The 15,147-nt window shown below is 42.4% G+C and overlaps 1 protein-coding gene and 1 long non-coding RNA gene across 2 annotated transcripts in view; one reads left to right on the top strand and one right to left on the bottom strand.

Moving 5' to 3' along the window:
• Positions 1-15,147, top strand: part of myo10 (myosin X) — a 120,418-nt gene that overhangs the window by 36,530 nt on the left and 68,741 nt on the right. The window contains exon 3 of the mRNA XM_071492690.1: positions 7,171-7,329. Coding sequence (XP_071348791.1) covers positions 7,171-7,329 — 159 coding nt within the window. The remainder of the gene's footprint in view (positions 1-7,170; positions 7,330-15,147) is intronic.
• LOC139629816 (uncharacterized) lies at positions 3,269-7,164 on the bottom strand. Its single transcript, XR_011693051.1, has 3 exons — positions 6,325-7,164; positions 5,758-5,809; positions 3,269-5,393 (listed from the first exon to the last, which is right to left on the bottom strand). It is a non-coding gene; the product is annotated as an uncharacterized lncRNA (long non-coding RNA).

Genomic DNA, 15,147 nt, shown 5'->3' with positions numbered 1-15,147 from the left:
TCCTCTCTCCTCCCCTCTCCTCTCCTCTCCTCTCCTCTCCTCTCCTCTCCTCCTCTCCTCTCTCCTCTCCTCTCCCCTCCTCTCCTCCTCTCCTCTCTCCTCTCCTCTCTCCTCTCTCCTCTCTCCTCTCTCCTCTCCTCCTCTCCTCTCTCCTCTCCTCTCCTCTCTCCTCTCCTCTCCTCTCCCCTCCTCTCCTCCTTTCCTCTCTCCTCTCCCCTCCTCTCCTCTCTCCTCTCCTCTCTCCTCTCCTCTCCTCTCCTCTCCTCTCCTCTCCTCTCCCCTCCTCTCTCCTCTCCTCTCCTCTCCTCTCCTCTCCTCTCCTCTCCTCTCCTCTCCTCTCCTCTCCTCTCTCCCCTCCTCTCCTCTCCTTTAATGTTGTTGGGGGTTAAATGCAGCACGAGACTCTCACACTCAGTCTGTTCAGGATCTTTAAAGGCTTCAGTATCAGCGGCTGCTCCAGTCAGATGATTGTCATATGGAGGGAGCGGCGTCTGTGATCGTGCTGTCACAGGTTCAATCCCTGATCATGTGCAGTGTTTGTGTTCCCCTGCGCAACACAACAAACTCCAGACATGAACTAAGTGTGTGTTTGTGTGTTTACAGGATGAAGGCACACAAGTTTTCACGTGTGGCTTTGTGCATTGATTGTGTAGGAGTGTGTATCATTTGTGTGTTTGTGCGATCACTCATTTAATTGTGTTCTTTCTTGTTTTGTGTGTCTGTGTGGTGTGTGTTTTTGTGTATTTGTATAAATGGGTGTGTATGTGTGTATGTCTGCCTGCCGCCTGTTGTGTGTAACCGGAGACAGACGTCACCTGTTCGGCTTCAGAGCAGATGTTTCTCTTTGTGAGGAAACAAAGTGCTGACCAATCAGTGAAGCTCAGTGCTGCCAGCCCCACCCACTGCCATGTGCCTCTGTGTGTGTGTGTGTGTGTTTGCATTTATTTTGATGCTCATATATTAATCTGAACGTGTTCATGCAGTTTATAATCATCACAGAGTCTGTGTGTCCCACTGTGTTGGTTCATTATATCACAACGTGCGTCTTTACTTGTGTTCATGTGAGTAGAAACTGTATGTTTATTTAATCAGGATCAGACTTTACTGTCCAGGCTGCCATGACAGGCTGCCCCCCCCCTCGCAAAGTGTCCTTGAAAAAGACACTGAATCTCAACTTGATCCCAAATTGCTCCAGATGTGTTTTCATGTGGTGGAAGAATTAAAACCACTTTGGACAAAATCATCTGCAAACTCAACATCACGTAAAGAACATTAGATTTACATTTGAAAAAAAATAGATGCTTCCTTCTAATTTGATAAGAAAATTTAACTTTACAGTTGCATCTCAGGTCTTTTCTTTATAACAATCATGATGATGATCATTATCATATCATCAGCAGAGTTTTTCTGTGTGTGTGTTGTCGGAGGTCGCAGGGTTCCTCCTGTCTTGCTCGGGTTTCGGTGTTTTTGACGGCGCAGACAGTCTCCTCCTCCGGAGCTGACTGCAGGACAATGCAGCAGCAGATGAATGGTGATTCAAAGAGCAGCTGCTGCTTTTGATGATGATGATGGGGAGGCGGGGGGGGGGTGAAGCTTCAGGCGGGCGCAGGGTTACCTGTTCAGCTCACTGTCAGAGAGCGTGAGGGGCAGCGAGGGGGCGAGAGGGGGCTCAGCTTTCCCTCCTAGTGACTATAAAGAGTTTCCCCGCTCCTCCTCTGACAAACTGATCACTGACAGTCATAGTTGTTAAATTAAATGTTAGTGAAGCGATTAGCTGCCTTTTTCTGCAGGCTCTTCTTATAGAGTAATGCGGTTCGAGGAATTCCAGGCTGGGTGTCGAGGGTGTCACATGAAATCAGAAGTAACAGAATTCAAATGTACACAAGCAGGAATTTAGACTTAAGTCAACAAAGACAAGTGAAGTAAAAGATGTAGAATAACAAAGTTTTGAAAAACAACCAGGATACACACACACACACACACACACACACACACACACACACATAAACAAAAACAGATCTACAAACTTTTCAGTCATTTCATACATAAAAGAAACAAACACATTTAGAAAAGTCAAGCTGAAGTAAAGAATTCCTAAACAGCAGAATGAATCTGGCCCACACTTGGGCCACATGCTTGCGTTTCTTCTGGCCCAGAATAGGCCCAGTTCAGGCCGAGTCCGGTCCATACACAGAGTGACTGTCAGATGCTACTTCCATATCTGGACCAATTCATGGAAAATCTTCTGGCTGTCAGTCACTACTGGATGATCACAACCAGATGTGGCCCAAAGTTTCATTGTGCTGTCTGGGTTTGGATCAGTAAAGACTTTTAAAATGCTCTGCTGTTAGCTGATACATTAACAAATTCAGGGTTATATTTAAGGAAAGAAAACAGTCAAATTCACATATAAACTGATATTCAAGTCTTAAAAAATATAATTATAAGTCCATATTAGTTAAACCCTTCCTCGATTGCTCATTTTAACTTCCCCAGGATCACAATCATCTAATTGCTTGAACCTAAATGTGAATTCACTTTCCTGACCCCTGTGAGTAAGAACAACAACCTTTATCCCGACTGATCCAGGAACAGCCTGTCGATGCGGGGGTACAGCAGTAATTTCCCACCTCCCCCTGCAGCCATCCCGTCTAATGGCTTTGTTTCCCAGAGATTTACTCCTGTTAGCATCTGTCGCTACAGGCTTAGCGCCTGGGCCCCACGGCTTTGTTTTTTGAGGCGTGGACCTCCTCATCTCTACAGTGACAACTAGGACCAATCAGAAACCTAATTAGGTCAAACTCCGAGGACGACCTGTCTCTGCACTGAAGGCCTGCCTGGACAGAGCTGGGTACTGGGATAGATGGTTGACGCCACAGAGCAGAGTTCCAGTCCTGTATCTCATGTGTTGTTAGTTTTAGGCAATTAAAACGCTCGGTAGGGAAGGGAAGGGAAGTAAAAGGAAGTGGTTTTGAGTAAATACTGAAAAAGTCAAGTCTCATGCTCGTTGACTTTTTAAAGGAATAGTTTGATGATTTTTGGAGGGTGACTTTCAGGACTCAATTAGCTCCATCGTGCTCCTCTTCCTGAAATATCATATTTTTAATTGTAACAAATCAATTTTTGTTTTAACCCGAAGAGTCTTGGGTTAACACAGCTATTCAACGTACAGACACAAGAGTGTTATCCCTCTCACTTAACTATAGAGCGAGTAGCATAACCCATAAGTCGTTCTTTAGTTACTTGACACAAACATCGCTTTCCTGCCCAAAGCCTATTTGCTAATGCTAATTATGTGTAAAAGAATTAGAGATATTATTGAATTAGAGATCAATTTACAGCTTTTTTCCAACTTGACTGAAGAAGACTGTTGAAGCATGTAGCCAGGTCGAAGTGTGTTTACAGTAGCTAACTGTTCTGGACCAGGATTTCAGTACTGACTGCACCTGTCTGACTGTTGACTGTGAGCAGTGTTTACACAGCACTGGTCTAACAAGTCGGTTATCTTCCTGTAACTGTCGCCTCTTAGTGAACAGACACAGTTTGGTTCGTCAAACTGATCATTTGTGAAAATACTGACGTTGTGATGACCAGGGAGTTGTAAACTTTCTGTTCTGCTCAGCTCAGCTCCGTTTTATTCTCAGGCGTTTCTGGTATTTTGGGTTTCCTCACCTGGACAAACTGCAGGAGTAATAAACCCTTCAGAACACACTGGTTGTGAATGCAGCATTATTGATGTCTCATAGAAGAAAACACTCAATCACATTTTGTGCATCTTACAGACGTTTCTGTGACAGTTTCCCCTGATGCAGGAATGTGAGAAATGAGGCCTGGCAGGATGCTGGGTGGGACTTTGAGTTAATGTCTGTGTGTGTGTGTGTGTGTGTGTTTGTGTGTGTGCGCAGAGGGAGGGTGGTGGGGTCAGATGTGATTGACTCCTCAAACAGAGACTGGCTTTCTTCGGGAAAGTCGCCCTGGGCTGCTCAGTCACAGCGGGTCACAGACCCACCCCAGAGTTCGGAGCGTGGTCACTTTCTGAGACGTTACAGTTTTATTTTTATGCTTGCTCAGAGTCACAATAGTTAATGTGTAAAACCAGATTTTCAGTCACAGAAGAAGAAAGAGCCACAAAGAATGATGTCAAAACACGTCATCGTCAGCAACTGTTAAAATGTGAAACCTGTGATGGAACAAGAGAAATACTGTGCATGTTTCATTCATTTTCACTGTTGCACGTAGACATTGTTTTGCTTAAATGGTTGAAACCAGGTAGTTAGAAACTGTAGAAACCTCCATGACCTGTTGTCACGGAGCTGTTTGTGGAAAAGGCTGAGACAGCGCCAGCTTTGGCTGCTCTCCTCTGTCCACCCAGAGGCCGGTGTGGTGGAGTCTGATGGGGGTCAGACCAGGTTTAGCACCTTTAATCTCCACTCCACGCAGTGGCGAACCCCCTCCCCCCTCTCAGATATCTCTGTGTGTCCTCCTGCAGAGCGATGATAATTTGAGAACTGCTCCTAGTTAACCTCACGACTCTTCCTTTTCACGACCGGACCGTCCTGCGGTCGGAAACTCTGATCTGCTTTGAGGCAGAATTTGCAGGAGGAAGCACTGAAATGGTGAAAAGATGAAGCCAGTTTAAGAGGTTTTACTTCTTAGATTCTTGTATTTTTATTCTATTTAGATTCCATATTTGTTACCCAGAATTCACTGCTGTGATGGTTCATCGCAGTCTGAGTCATTATTTCCTCTCTTCACTTTCAGGGTAAATACTTTTTTAAGGCTTTTAACTCCTGATAAGACTGAAAATTTAAGGTAACTCGTACCCAACATCTGTGAGACTAAATCATTAGAGCTGATTTGTCTGGAATCTGAAAACCTATATAACAAGAAATTCATAACTGCACCATGAACTCGTCTCATAAGATAAACTGTCCTCTCTACTTGATACTGATGTGGAAGTTGTGACTTGTGTGAAATGTTTAGGCGAACATCACTGACCTTCACCTTTACAGAGGCTTGAACTCCAAAAAAAAAAAGCAGCTCTTTGAGACGCGTGTTGCTTTTCAGGCCTGATCTTTCAGATGTTTCCAGAAAATATAATATTTCAACAATCTCTGAGTTTCCACCTTATCACTTCAGGCTCGTTTATCAAAGCTGTAGATACGGGCCTGTAGATAAATGTGTCTCTGGCTGGGTCACGTTAACGTCTCAGTGCTGTTTGCACCCAAACAAGACTTGATATCATGCACTGGGTGAAGGCTGCTTGGAGAGAGATGCATTCACAGTGGCTTGTTAGCTTGGCTGTTAAAGTGTGAAATTGATTATGGATTTCAGCTTTCGGTGCATGTACAGCCGCCTGGATCAGGAGCTGGAGGAGGGTTTAACATCTGTGCCTGAGGACGAGGATGGAAAGTGTGTTTAGACTAAACTCTGCCCTACAAGTCAAAACTACTGATAACTCCTCAGATCCTTTTACACCGATCGATCTCATCAGTCTGTGATATTGATATTAGGTCATGTCATCCTGTACCTGACCTTAACAGCAGGTCAGCAGAGGATCGGAGCCTCTATTCAGACAGTCTGTTTTCTTCTACTGTAAGTGTAGAGATCTGATGAATTTCCTCACATATGAATCTTGACTGTTGTTTCCAACCAGAGGATCAGGCCCTCAGCTTTTACTCTCGAGCTTCTACCTAAAGCTCATGCAGCTCATTTGAGAGGGAAACATTTTGCTTGTTACTCCATCACTACATTTACCTGATGGCTGCTGGAGTCATGTAGTCTCACTGAGATCGAGCTCGTCCGAGACCTGAGGAACAGTCACAGTTACAGTCAGCTGCACACAGATAATTACAAACCATCACATGAGAAGCATTATAATGAAGTGAGACTCTGTCGTTGGGTCAAAATCTGAAAACCAAAGGAAATGTTTTAGCTCAATCACTTTATCTAAAGAGATTTACAGCATTTAAACTGTAACGTGTTGCTTGTTTCATTTTTCTCCTCCATCCATCCTGTCTTTCTTCCTGCTTTGAATACTTCTTTTTTTTCCTATGCCTTTCCTTTCTTTTCATTAGATAATCTTTTCATTTATTCTTTATTTCCTTCTTTAAATGATCTGGGAGCAAGAAATCCCTAAAACTAAAGAAGCGATGCTTTAATCAAACAGCAAAAAAACCTCTAACATCTTCAAATCAGTACCTCTGACTTCTTCGTTGTGACATCACAAAGTTCCAGAAGTCCTAACAGCTTGTTTTAAGGCTCAGTTTCTGAATAATATAGAACCTAGACCTGCCTTATAATCAGAAACACATGGACATCTACCTTTATACTATATGTGAAACACCAGTGAACCTCCTCGGTTCTTCTCCTTCAGTTCCCACCTCCAGGCTTTCTTCCACACATCACATTCCTTCAGTAACATGAGATAAAATCCGTCAGTCAGGATGTCCGCTGCTGTAAATCACAGTTAAAGTTACACTGTCTGAGCTGTCAGTCAAACAGGAGGGGATGTTAGCATTTTAGCAGCACGTGAGCACGCTCCCAGCTGTTTTCTATACTATGCATCATCATTACTGTGACGTGAAAATATGTGGTGCAAGTGGTTGCATTGTTTGTGTGATCTGTGTGAATGTAGTTTTTTTTACTCATTGCAGTTCATCCCTGATAAGAGTGTCAGTGAAGTAACCATGGGAAATGAATCCTGGGAGTTCAGACAGAATGTGTGGATGTGTCGTGTAAATCTTTGCAGTATCTCAGGGCTGCTGGAGAGTTCAGCTCTGTTTTACATTTCTGAAAGGCTGTCAGGTGGTCTTGCCTTTATCTGTTCTGGGGCGGCTCACTCCAGAAGAGAGAGCTGATTGTAAAAATGAAGATGTAGAACCTGTGGTAGAGGGGGGAAGCCTGACGTCCATGTCCGGCCTCAAACATCCGAAGAGGAAAAACAAAATGCCTCAGGAAGCTACTCTTGTTTAGGGTTGAATGTTTCCTGTGACTTTGAAACGATTACCGCTTGGGGAATATATCAATGAATCAACTTAATTCTAAGCAAAGCATAAGTGACCTCTGTTATAGTACAGCCACATGGAGCCATTTGATTCTCTCTTTTACTGCATATCACCTGCGTTTGAGATGGTTCACGTCTCCATTTTCTCCTGTTCTCTGCTCCAGGTGTACACCTACAAGCAGAATGCACTCACTAGGCAGAAGGTGCAGCCCATGCACCACAGCAGCATCAGAGGGGTGGAGGACATGGCAACACTGGAGGACCTCCACGATGGCGCCATCATGCACAACCTCTTCCTGCGCTACCAGCAGAGACACATCTATGTAAGTGCTTCGGCAGCTTTGACACACTAGAGTTTTAACACTGACTGACTCGTCTTGATTGATGGTGACGCTCCTCAGAGAGTCTCTGTGACCCTGAAAGATGACAACATGAGTGAAGAAAGAGATAACAAACCAGAAGCTGCTTTCACAGCATCGTACAGGCACAGTAGTTTTATGTTCAGTACATTTAACACAAAAAGAGAACAAGAGTAGATAATAAACAGATAATATAAAGTGAAAAGGAGAAAATATTAAAGCTAAAAAAATAAGAAATAATTCAAAAATAATTAATTTTGCATCATATGTCACTGAAGTCAAGATCAGTGGCGACAAATGACGGATTTGTCCGTCAGATCTGAGGCATGTGAGGAGAAAAATCTCTGACGTCAGAACCTAAAACAGACTCACGTCTGTCTGCAGTATCAGCAGCGCTCAGCTTGTCAAGGTACGCTGCCTTCATTTAAAAGCTCTCTGCAGGAATCTCCCATGAAGTTGCTCAATCATTACATAACAGCAGAGATAACCGTCTCGACGCAGGCAGGTAGAAGGAAGAGACAGACAGACGGGAGTTCACGTCCTTCTGGAACTGAGCAGTCAGAGCTCCGAACTGTTTTTAACGTGAATATGAGTGTTTCTGTCAGAGACTTGTGGTATGCAGTGATTACAGTGATGTTCCCTGTGAATATCCTGTCAAAACAACTTTGGCTTTCTGCCTCTGATGTATCACAAACAGCTGCTGTGAAGTAAATGTGTGAAATTGATTGAAAGTTGTGTTTAACTGCGCTCAGTTAAATCACACTGGTGTACAGATGCAGCAGCAGATTATTCACGAGTATAAACCTGTCTGACTGCTTTTTTTTTTTTTTTTTTAAGTTTCTATTATTGCAACATGAACACAGCGATTGAACAGAGATCTTTTGTCCTTTCTACACAGAAAACCCTTTTCACAAACTTGTTTTGATTCAACTTTTCTTTGGTATGTTTGTTGTATCTTGATGTTTGTATCGTCTCCTCTTCTAGTTCGCAAATCGTGTGTAAATGCTCTTTGCTGAGTTTAAATCTCCCTAAAGATATGTAGGAAAAAGAACATAAACAGTACTGACTCAATTGTAGTAGTTATGAAAAGATATTATTACAGTTGTTCATCTCTTAGTGTTATTTATTTACAACTAAAATGCAAATCTGCAAAGTTTTGACTTGAAGCTTAAAAAGCTTAAAAAAAGAAAAAAGAAGGTGAAAAAAATGCATCTCTGACATAAATATCATCATTCAGACCCTGCAGCAAAAACCTAAAACCTTACAAACACAAGCAAAGGTACAAGAATAAAAACTAAATCAAAAGTTTAAAAAAACCCACAGCCATTGTTCTGAGTGGCTACGTCCACACTAATACCTCCAAACTCCAAAACTCTCGATTTTCAGGGCTTGAAAACTCTGGAGTAGTGTGGACGGCAGGTGAACAGGTAGCAAAAGAGAGCATTTCAAAACTAAAAAATAGTAGTGTGGATGTTGCCTTTGTGAGCCCACATATCAGCACTGTCCTGTTTCCCACCGTCAACACACGTCAAAGACCTAAAAAGGTATAAAACTGCATCACATTTGCTCCACAGTTTCATCTCCAGATCGACCTGCTGGCAGCTGATGTGTACAGCGTTGGCAACAGTCAGTTGATGCAACACTACGTGATGTAACTAGAACATAAAGAACACTGTACATGTACATTTGGGAGGTCTTGTCTGTAAATGCCCTTCTGGAAGTTACCGTTCAGTGAAATATTCAAAGTCTGAACTCAGGGACTTTGAAACTCTTTCTGAAGATTTCTGCTTCAGGTCATTGTCGAGTTTTCAGAGCTGGCTAAGATCTCTGGCACTTTGAAATGGGTCTTAAGCTTCTGCTTTTGCCTGAGTCCTTACTGAAACAGAAAAAGACTCCATCCACATAAAAAAAAATAGAATAAAAGTACTTCTCTATTTTGAGCTCTTGTTGCGGTCGAGCCATGAGCTACGCCAACAGTCATTTTAGATGCTGCTATTCTTCACCAGACGGGGAATCACATTTCTCTCATCCGGAGCTAAAAGTGAGGCTTCAGAAGCTGTTGCCTGATCTTAACTGTTACAGTTCAAGGGATTTTATACTTTTTTGCTGAATCACGCTGTGCAAGTGTCACTTTTCTCCCCAAACCAGACTAATTCTTACAGAACTTCCTTAATTACACCAAATTAACAGCATATTTATGCAGCTGGTTTAATTCTAAATAGTTTCCAGGTGTGTAAAGTTTCAGAGGTACATAGAAAAATGACTGTTAAACACTGCAAAATACCGCACTGTGACAGCAACTATTAGCATTTAAGATAAATGTAGCCCTGTTCTTGTAAAGTAAATTATTCCAATTGGAGAAAACAAATCAAAGAAGTGTTTCTTTGCAGAGACTCTCACCATGTTTTTGAAGCGTTGAAAGTTTTGTTGGAGCACAGCTTGCTTCTGATGTTTCCTCGACTCCAGTGTCGAGCAGGCGATGAAAAGCACAGGTGGTAAAATCCAAACAAGCAGAGAGATTCTCAGTCTCTCCGAGTCCAGGTTGTTGGAACCTGGACGGCGCTGAACGGAGCTCCTTGTCTAGCAGCCAAGAGCAACACGTTTGCCAAGTGAGAGGGAGGATGATTAGAGTTTGGGTTTGTTTGGTTTGACGCTCATTTTAGAGGCTGGTATTCCTCAGTGGGAGTTTTGGCGGGAGCTAATGGGTCCTGGCTCGGCTCGGCTAGCGACCGTATCATCCAAGCTGAGAGACAGAGCAGTTAAGAGCATGTTAGGTTTGGAGCAGAAAAACAAAAAAACAACCACAGTGAATCTCAAAACAGACAATATGTAAGAAAAAAATTGTTTTATACTTAAGTTTAACATGATATATATTTGGTAATATTTGTTCCCTCTACTGTGTCTTCTGACCTTTGACCCTTTAGAGTTAAACTCTAAAAGGTCAGAGGAAAAAAAAGTAAAATGTAGAAAATGTAAGTCTGAGGTTTTCTAAGTCTGGACTACTGTTCGAACAACCTGTCATTTAAAGTTATGTTGTTAACATTTAACCTCTAAAGTTCTGCTGGGGTTTTATTACAGCACTAATAGACTCATGAATCACACCAGACACCAGCACAACAAGTCCAGATAAACATCAGAACAAATTATTTATGGCTTCCAAAAATATGATTATACGCTATACTTAACAAGAGTTTCTTAGGTTTCGGGAAATATCAGGGTTTGGGGTAAAATGACTGCTTTGTGTAAGTTATGGGACCTTTATTGTTACAGTAATAACTGCTAGGTTAAGATTATGGAATAAGCACATGTTAAAGAAACTAAAAGAAAGTAACAATTACAAAAAAGAAACAACACCCCACACCTTAGTCCCGTCTGTCTGACCTGCCCCATAATAATAATATCCTATAATAGCATCACCTGATGTTCTTATAGAGTCATAACCTCTATGGCCACTAGAGGGGACTGTCACTTGAAAATAAATCAATGACCAATGCTCTTAACAGCAAACAAAAAAATATTTGGCCTCTTACCTTAAAAAATTACATTTGATTATCAAAATAGTTGTCAGTGAATTTTTGGTCAATTGACCAATTGATTAATTAATTTATCATCTTTGTAAGTTTTGCTATAGCTAATTAGCCAACATTAGCATTAACAGCTGTTTACTCATTAGTCGAGAAGAAACATTGCGAGTTCAGCATCAAGCTTCATTCCTTTCAATTTGCTTTTATTTCTATCACTTCTTCTCTTCCACTGGTTAGCATGCTAACCAGCTAGCCCTAGCCAATCTCGTCACATTCCAATACCGAGTCACTGTAGCGCCCGGTTTGCTGTATTGTAACATCTTGTCTTATAAACGCAAAGATGGCTGAAGCTCTCGGCAAGACTGGTAAGAGAACAGCTGTTAATGCTAATGTTAGCTATGTAGCAAAAGTAGAACTTACAGTTAGCTTGTTTAAGCTTTAAGGGGGAGGGTTAGCAGCAGTAGTGGTCAGAGCAACAGCAGCAGTAGTGAAAGTGCTAACAGGAGAGTAGTAGTGGTGACGTTAGCAGAGGTGACCCATCCTGTCCTCATACAGTACTGCTGTGCTAACAATGTAGCCGTGATTAATTCCACACTGTCCTGCTTTACACAGCGAGCTAATTAGCAAACAAAGCGGCTCTGTTCCTGCTGCCCTCAGTAAAGGAGACAACAAAACTCTGGTTTCTGTTGGGTGTGGAAAACAAAGGAGTATGTAGGACAAATGGCCCACAACCATTACTGTCTCACTTTCTACTTATGGACTAATGAACAAACCTGACCCAGCACTTTCTCCAGCAAAACAAGCCGGCGACAAAGGCAGCCTTGTGCTTTCTGCACGCATTAGCCACAGTAACCTTTGACAAATGCCATCTCATTACTTTAATCACAACTGAATGCTCCCGTATGGTCGAAATTATCCAATCAATTCATCACAGCCACCCAATCTCCACCCTGACTGTTTTTTTTTTTTTTTTTTTCCTTTTTCTTCTTTTTGGGCCAGAAACTGCAGAGGGGGAAATTAGAGAAGAGGTTTTGGTGAAGTGGGTCATGGCAGACCAACAGGGAAGGGCTGTAAACACACTGCCGGAGCCAAAGAGCCAACAACAAACTCTGAAACATAACACAAATGTTAAACCTGTTAAACTTGTATTTTAAATAATCTCAGGTCCAAAAATTAAATTAGTCTCCAAAAAATAACCAGGTTCATTTTATGTTTGCCATTGAAACTTTTGGAGACTCGCTGCTCTGTTATGCTCTGCTACTCATAGCAGGTAAATTATTATTTTCATAATTTTATGAGTGGACTTTTAAAGTTGATTTTTGTCCTTACACCAAGCAGAAACAGTGCTGTTACCTCATGTAAACTCTTACACCACACGTAGAAAAAGAAGTTTAGATAAATTCAGATTTTTTTTTTTTTACTTAAAACACATCTGAAGACAGAATAACCTGTAATGAACGCAGCAGACATCATATAAATCGGTGATTAAATGCCAAATGCAGCAACTGCTGATGAAGCACTGGAAGGTTCCAGTGTCTGGATTTTGTCACTTTGCTGCTCAGTGTATATATGTATATATATATATATATATCTTTTTGGCTGCTCATACACATCATGGCTTCCACATTCCTACCAGAGATCTGTCCTGACTTTTGACATGAGTGTTTACTTCTGAGACCTTCCAGAAAACTGTTCCGGCTTCAGTGTCCTGTCCCATGAAAGTCAGTGCCCTCTAGGACATGAGTTAATCCAGGCAGTGAAACACCCAGAGTGACATTCAGTCAGGGTGTTTTGCTTTTGGATGATACTGAGCTGAGAGTGTTCATCCTCCGCCTGTAATAAGAAGGTGGAGGTTAATACCTGCAAAGACTCACGCAGCTCGACTCAGATGAAACGGTAAATAACAGTGACTCTGCAGGCAAAACACAGGTGAGAACTTCCTTCAGTTCTTGGAAAAGTCCCTGCAGTGAGAAGGGCAGAGGAAGGTGAAGTGTGCATGAATGCATGAAGTCAGATGCATTAGAGCGAGGGGCCCAGTGTCACAACCTGTCAGAGGCCCCTGACTGTCTTAAAGCACCCCTGCTGACTTCTGAGGGAATAAAATGGGGAGAATTAATGAGTTAACTCTGTTGCTGAAATTCAACTTTTCATCTCATCTCATTTTTTAATTTGACGTTAACAGTGTAATAAAGATTTTCTCAGGATTTACTCTACAGTTAAACTTAGTGCTTTGAGTGGGACCCACATGAGTGTACGGGCTGGTTTGTTCTGTTTATTTCTGAATGTGGACTGAGAGTGTCTCACATCAGCATCATTATAACTGTGTCCCTGAGAATGATTTCATACTTCAAATTTTATTTTCCAGTAAAGCTGCAACTGAATTTAAGGTTTTAATTCACACACTCGATCCCTGCAAAAATCAGAAGTTTCTTATATTTTGTTTCTAGTTTTCATAGTCAACATTTTTGAGGACATGAACTCAGCTTGAAGAACGTTGGTCTCCTGAAGTGTTTAGTTCGGTTTCTGGTTGTTTTATTGGGAAAATATTTTAGTTTTCGCCAAACTGTGAGGCTAGCTAGCCTCAGCGCTACTGTAGTGTTGGCATTACATAGCTGAACTGGGAATTTAGCCCGGAGGCTACCACACTGGTTTGTGTGTCTGTGTCTGTGTGTGTGTGTGTGTGTGTGTGTGTGTGTGTGTGTGTGTGTGTGTGTGTGTGTGTGTGTGTGTGTGCACGCAGTCTTTAGCTCCTGTGATTGTAACCAGCTGTGCTGTCGACTGGTGGCCTCACTCGTCTCCTCTGCAGATTCCAGTTTAAGCGTGCACACACACACACACACACACACACACACACACACACACACACACACACACACACACACACACACACACACACACAAACTGTCTCTCTTTCTCAGGAATCTGACTTGTTCTGTACCCCACCACTGTTCTCTTTCATAAACACACACTTATATGCACACGCTCTCATTTTTCTATCACACGCTGTTTTTCTTTAATCTGCCCCCCCATCAATATTTTTTCAGTGAACTCCCCCACATCTCCACACACACACACACGCACACAGGACATTCCAGTGTCAACACCTCTGCTCCTCTCTCTCTTGTCTAAGCAGGGGGTCGGTCCAATCAAGAACCTGGGACTTTGCGTTTGCCATATTTTATAGAGGAACCTACAGAATAACCTCATATCTAAAGGCAGGAAATTCTTTCTCTACGTATCCTGTCTCTGTTTACATTACGTTTCGGTTAATTTCAGAGACTGTTTTCATTATTTGCACAAGTGCTGTTCACCAGATGATATTTTTAAATGTGACTGTTAAATTACCAGACGGAGCACAGTGAAATCTGTTGGTGCATGAAGCCTGAAACCGTCGTGACTGATGTGTGTTGTCCAGTGTGAACTGTTGCTTGTAGTTTTCATCACATATTGAACACAAAGAGGAAAACTTGGTGCATGTTTCTTTTCCAGCAGTGCAGGGTTTTCTAAACTTTGGTGAGACACAGTTTACTACCATACTCTCACATTACAGCCCACCATGTAACCATGGATTGATTAGTAAAAAGGCCTTCTGGGGACAGGCTGAAGGGCCCCAGGGCCCCAGGGCCAGAGCAACTGTTAATAAAAGTGAACATTTCATGTTGGAAAGTCACTCAAACAACCAAAGTGACTCAAAGTGGATACTGAGAGAAATAAAATGACTTCAGAGGGACAAAATGATGACTGAATCTGCCATAATGACTTCAGATGCACTGTGTTTATTTAAGCCAAACCACAGATGGGACTCTGGACGTGAGCCCCGCTCTCTGCTGTGATAGTTGTGCACTTTTACACTAACCACCTCCTGGCAACTCATTAACAAATAAGACTATGTTGCTCCTGAACATAATCCAGCCAGTGGTTACATTTCAGACAAATCGCAGCCTCCAGGAGACACAGTTGCCCTGAGACATGTTAACGTCGTCCCCGGTGGGACTTGCCTGGACCGTGCAGAATCGAGCAGCACATGTGAGGGTCAGCCGTCACCAAGCCTGATCTATGTGTTTTCAGTCTGCTGCTTGTTCTTCAGTGGACAGTTTGACCCTTTTGTGAGGCCGTAGGGTGAATTTGTTAGAACAATTATATTGATGAATTACCTCAACATACACACACATACACACACACACACACACACACACACACACACACACACACACACACACACACACACACACACACACACACTGAACCACAGGTGGCT

This window comes from Trachinotus anak, unplaced genomic scaffold, assembly GCF_046630095.1.
Source record: "Trachinotus anak isolate AG129_WGS33_773 ecotype Australia unplaced genomic scaffold, CSIRO_AGI_Tana_v1 ptg000012l, whole genome shotgun sequence".
Lineage (NCBI taxonomy): Eukaryota > Metazoa > Chordata > Actinopteri > Carangiformes > Carangidae > Trachinotus > Trachinotus anak.
This window is presented reverse-complemented; position numbering and strand designations above follow the sequence as displayed.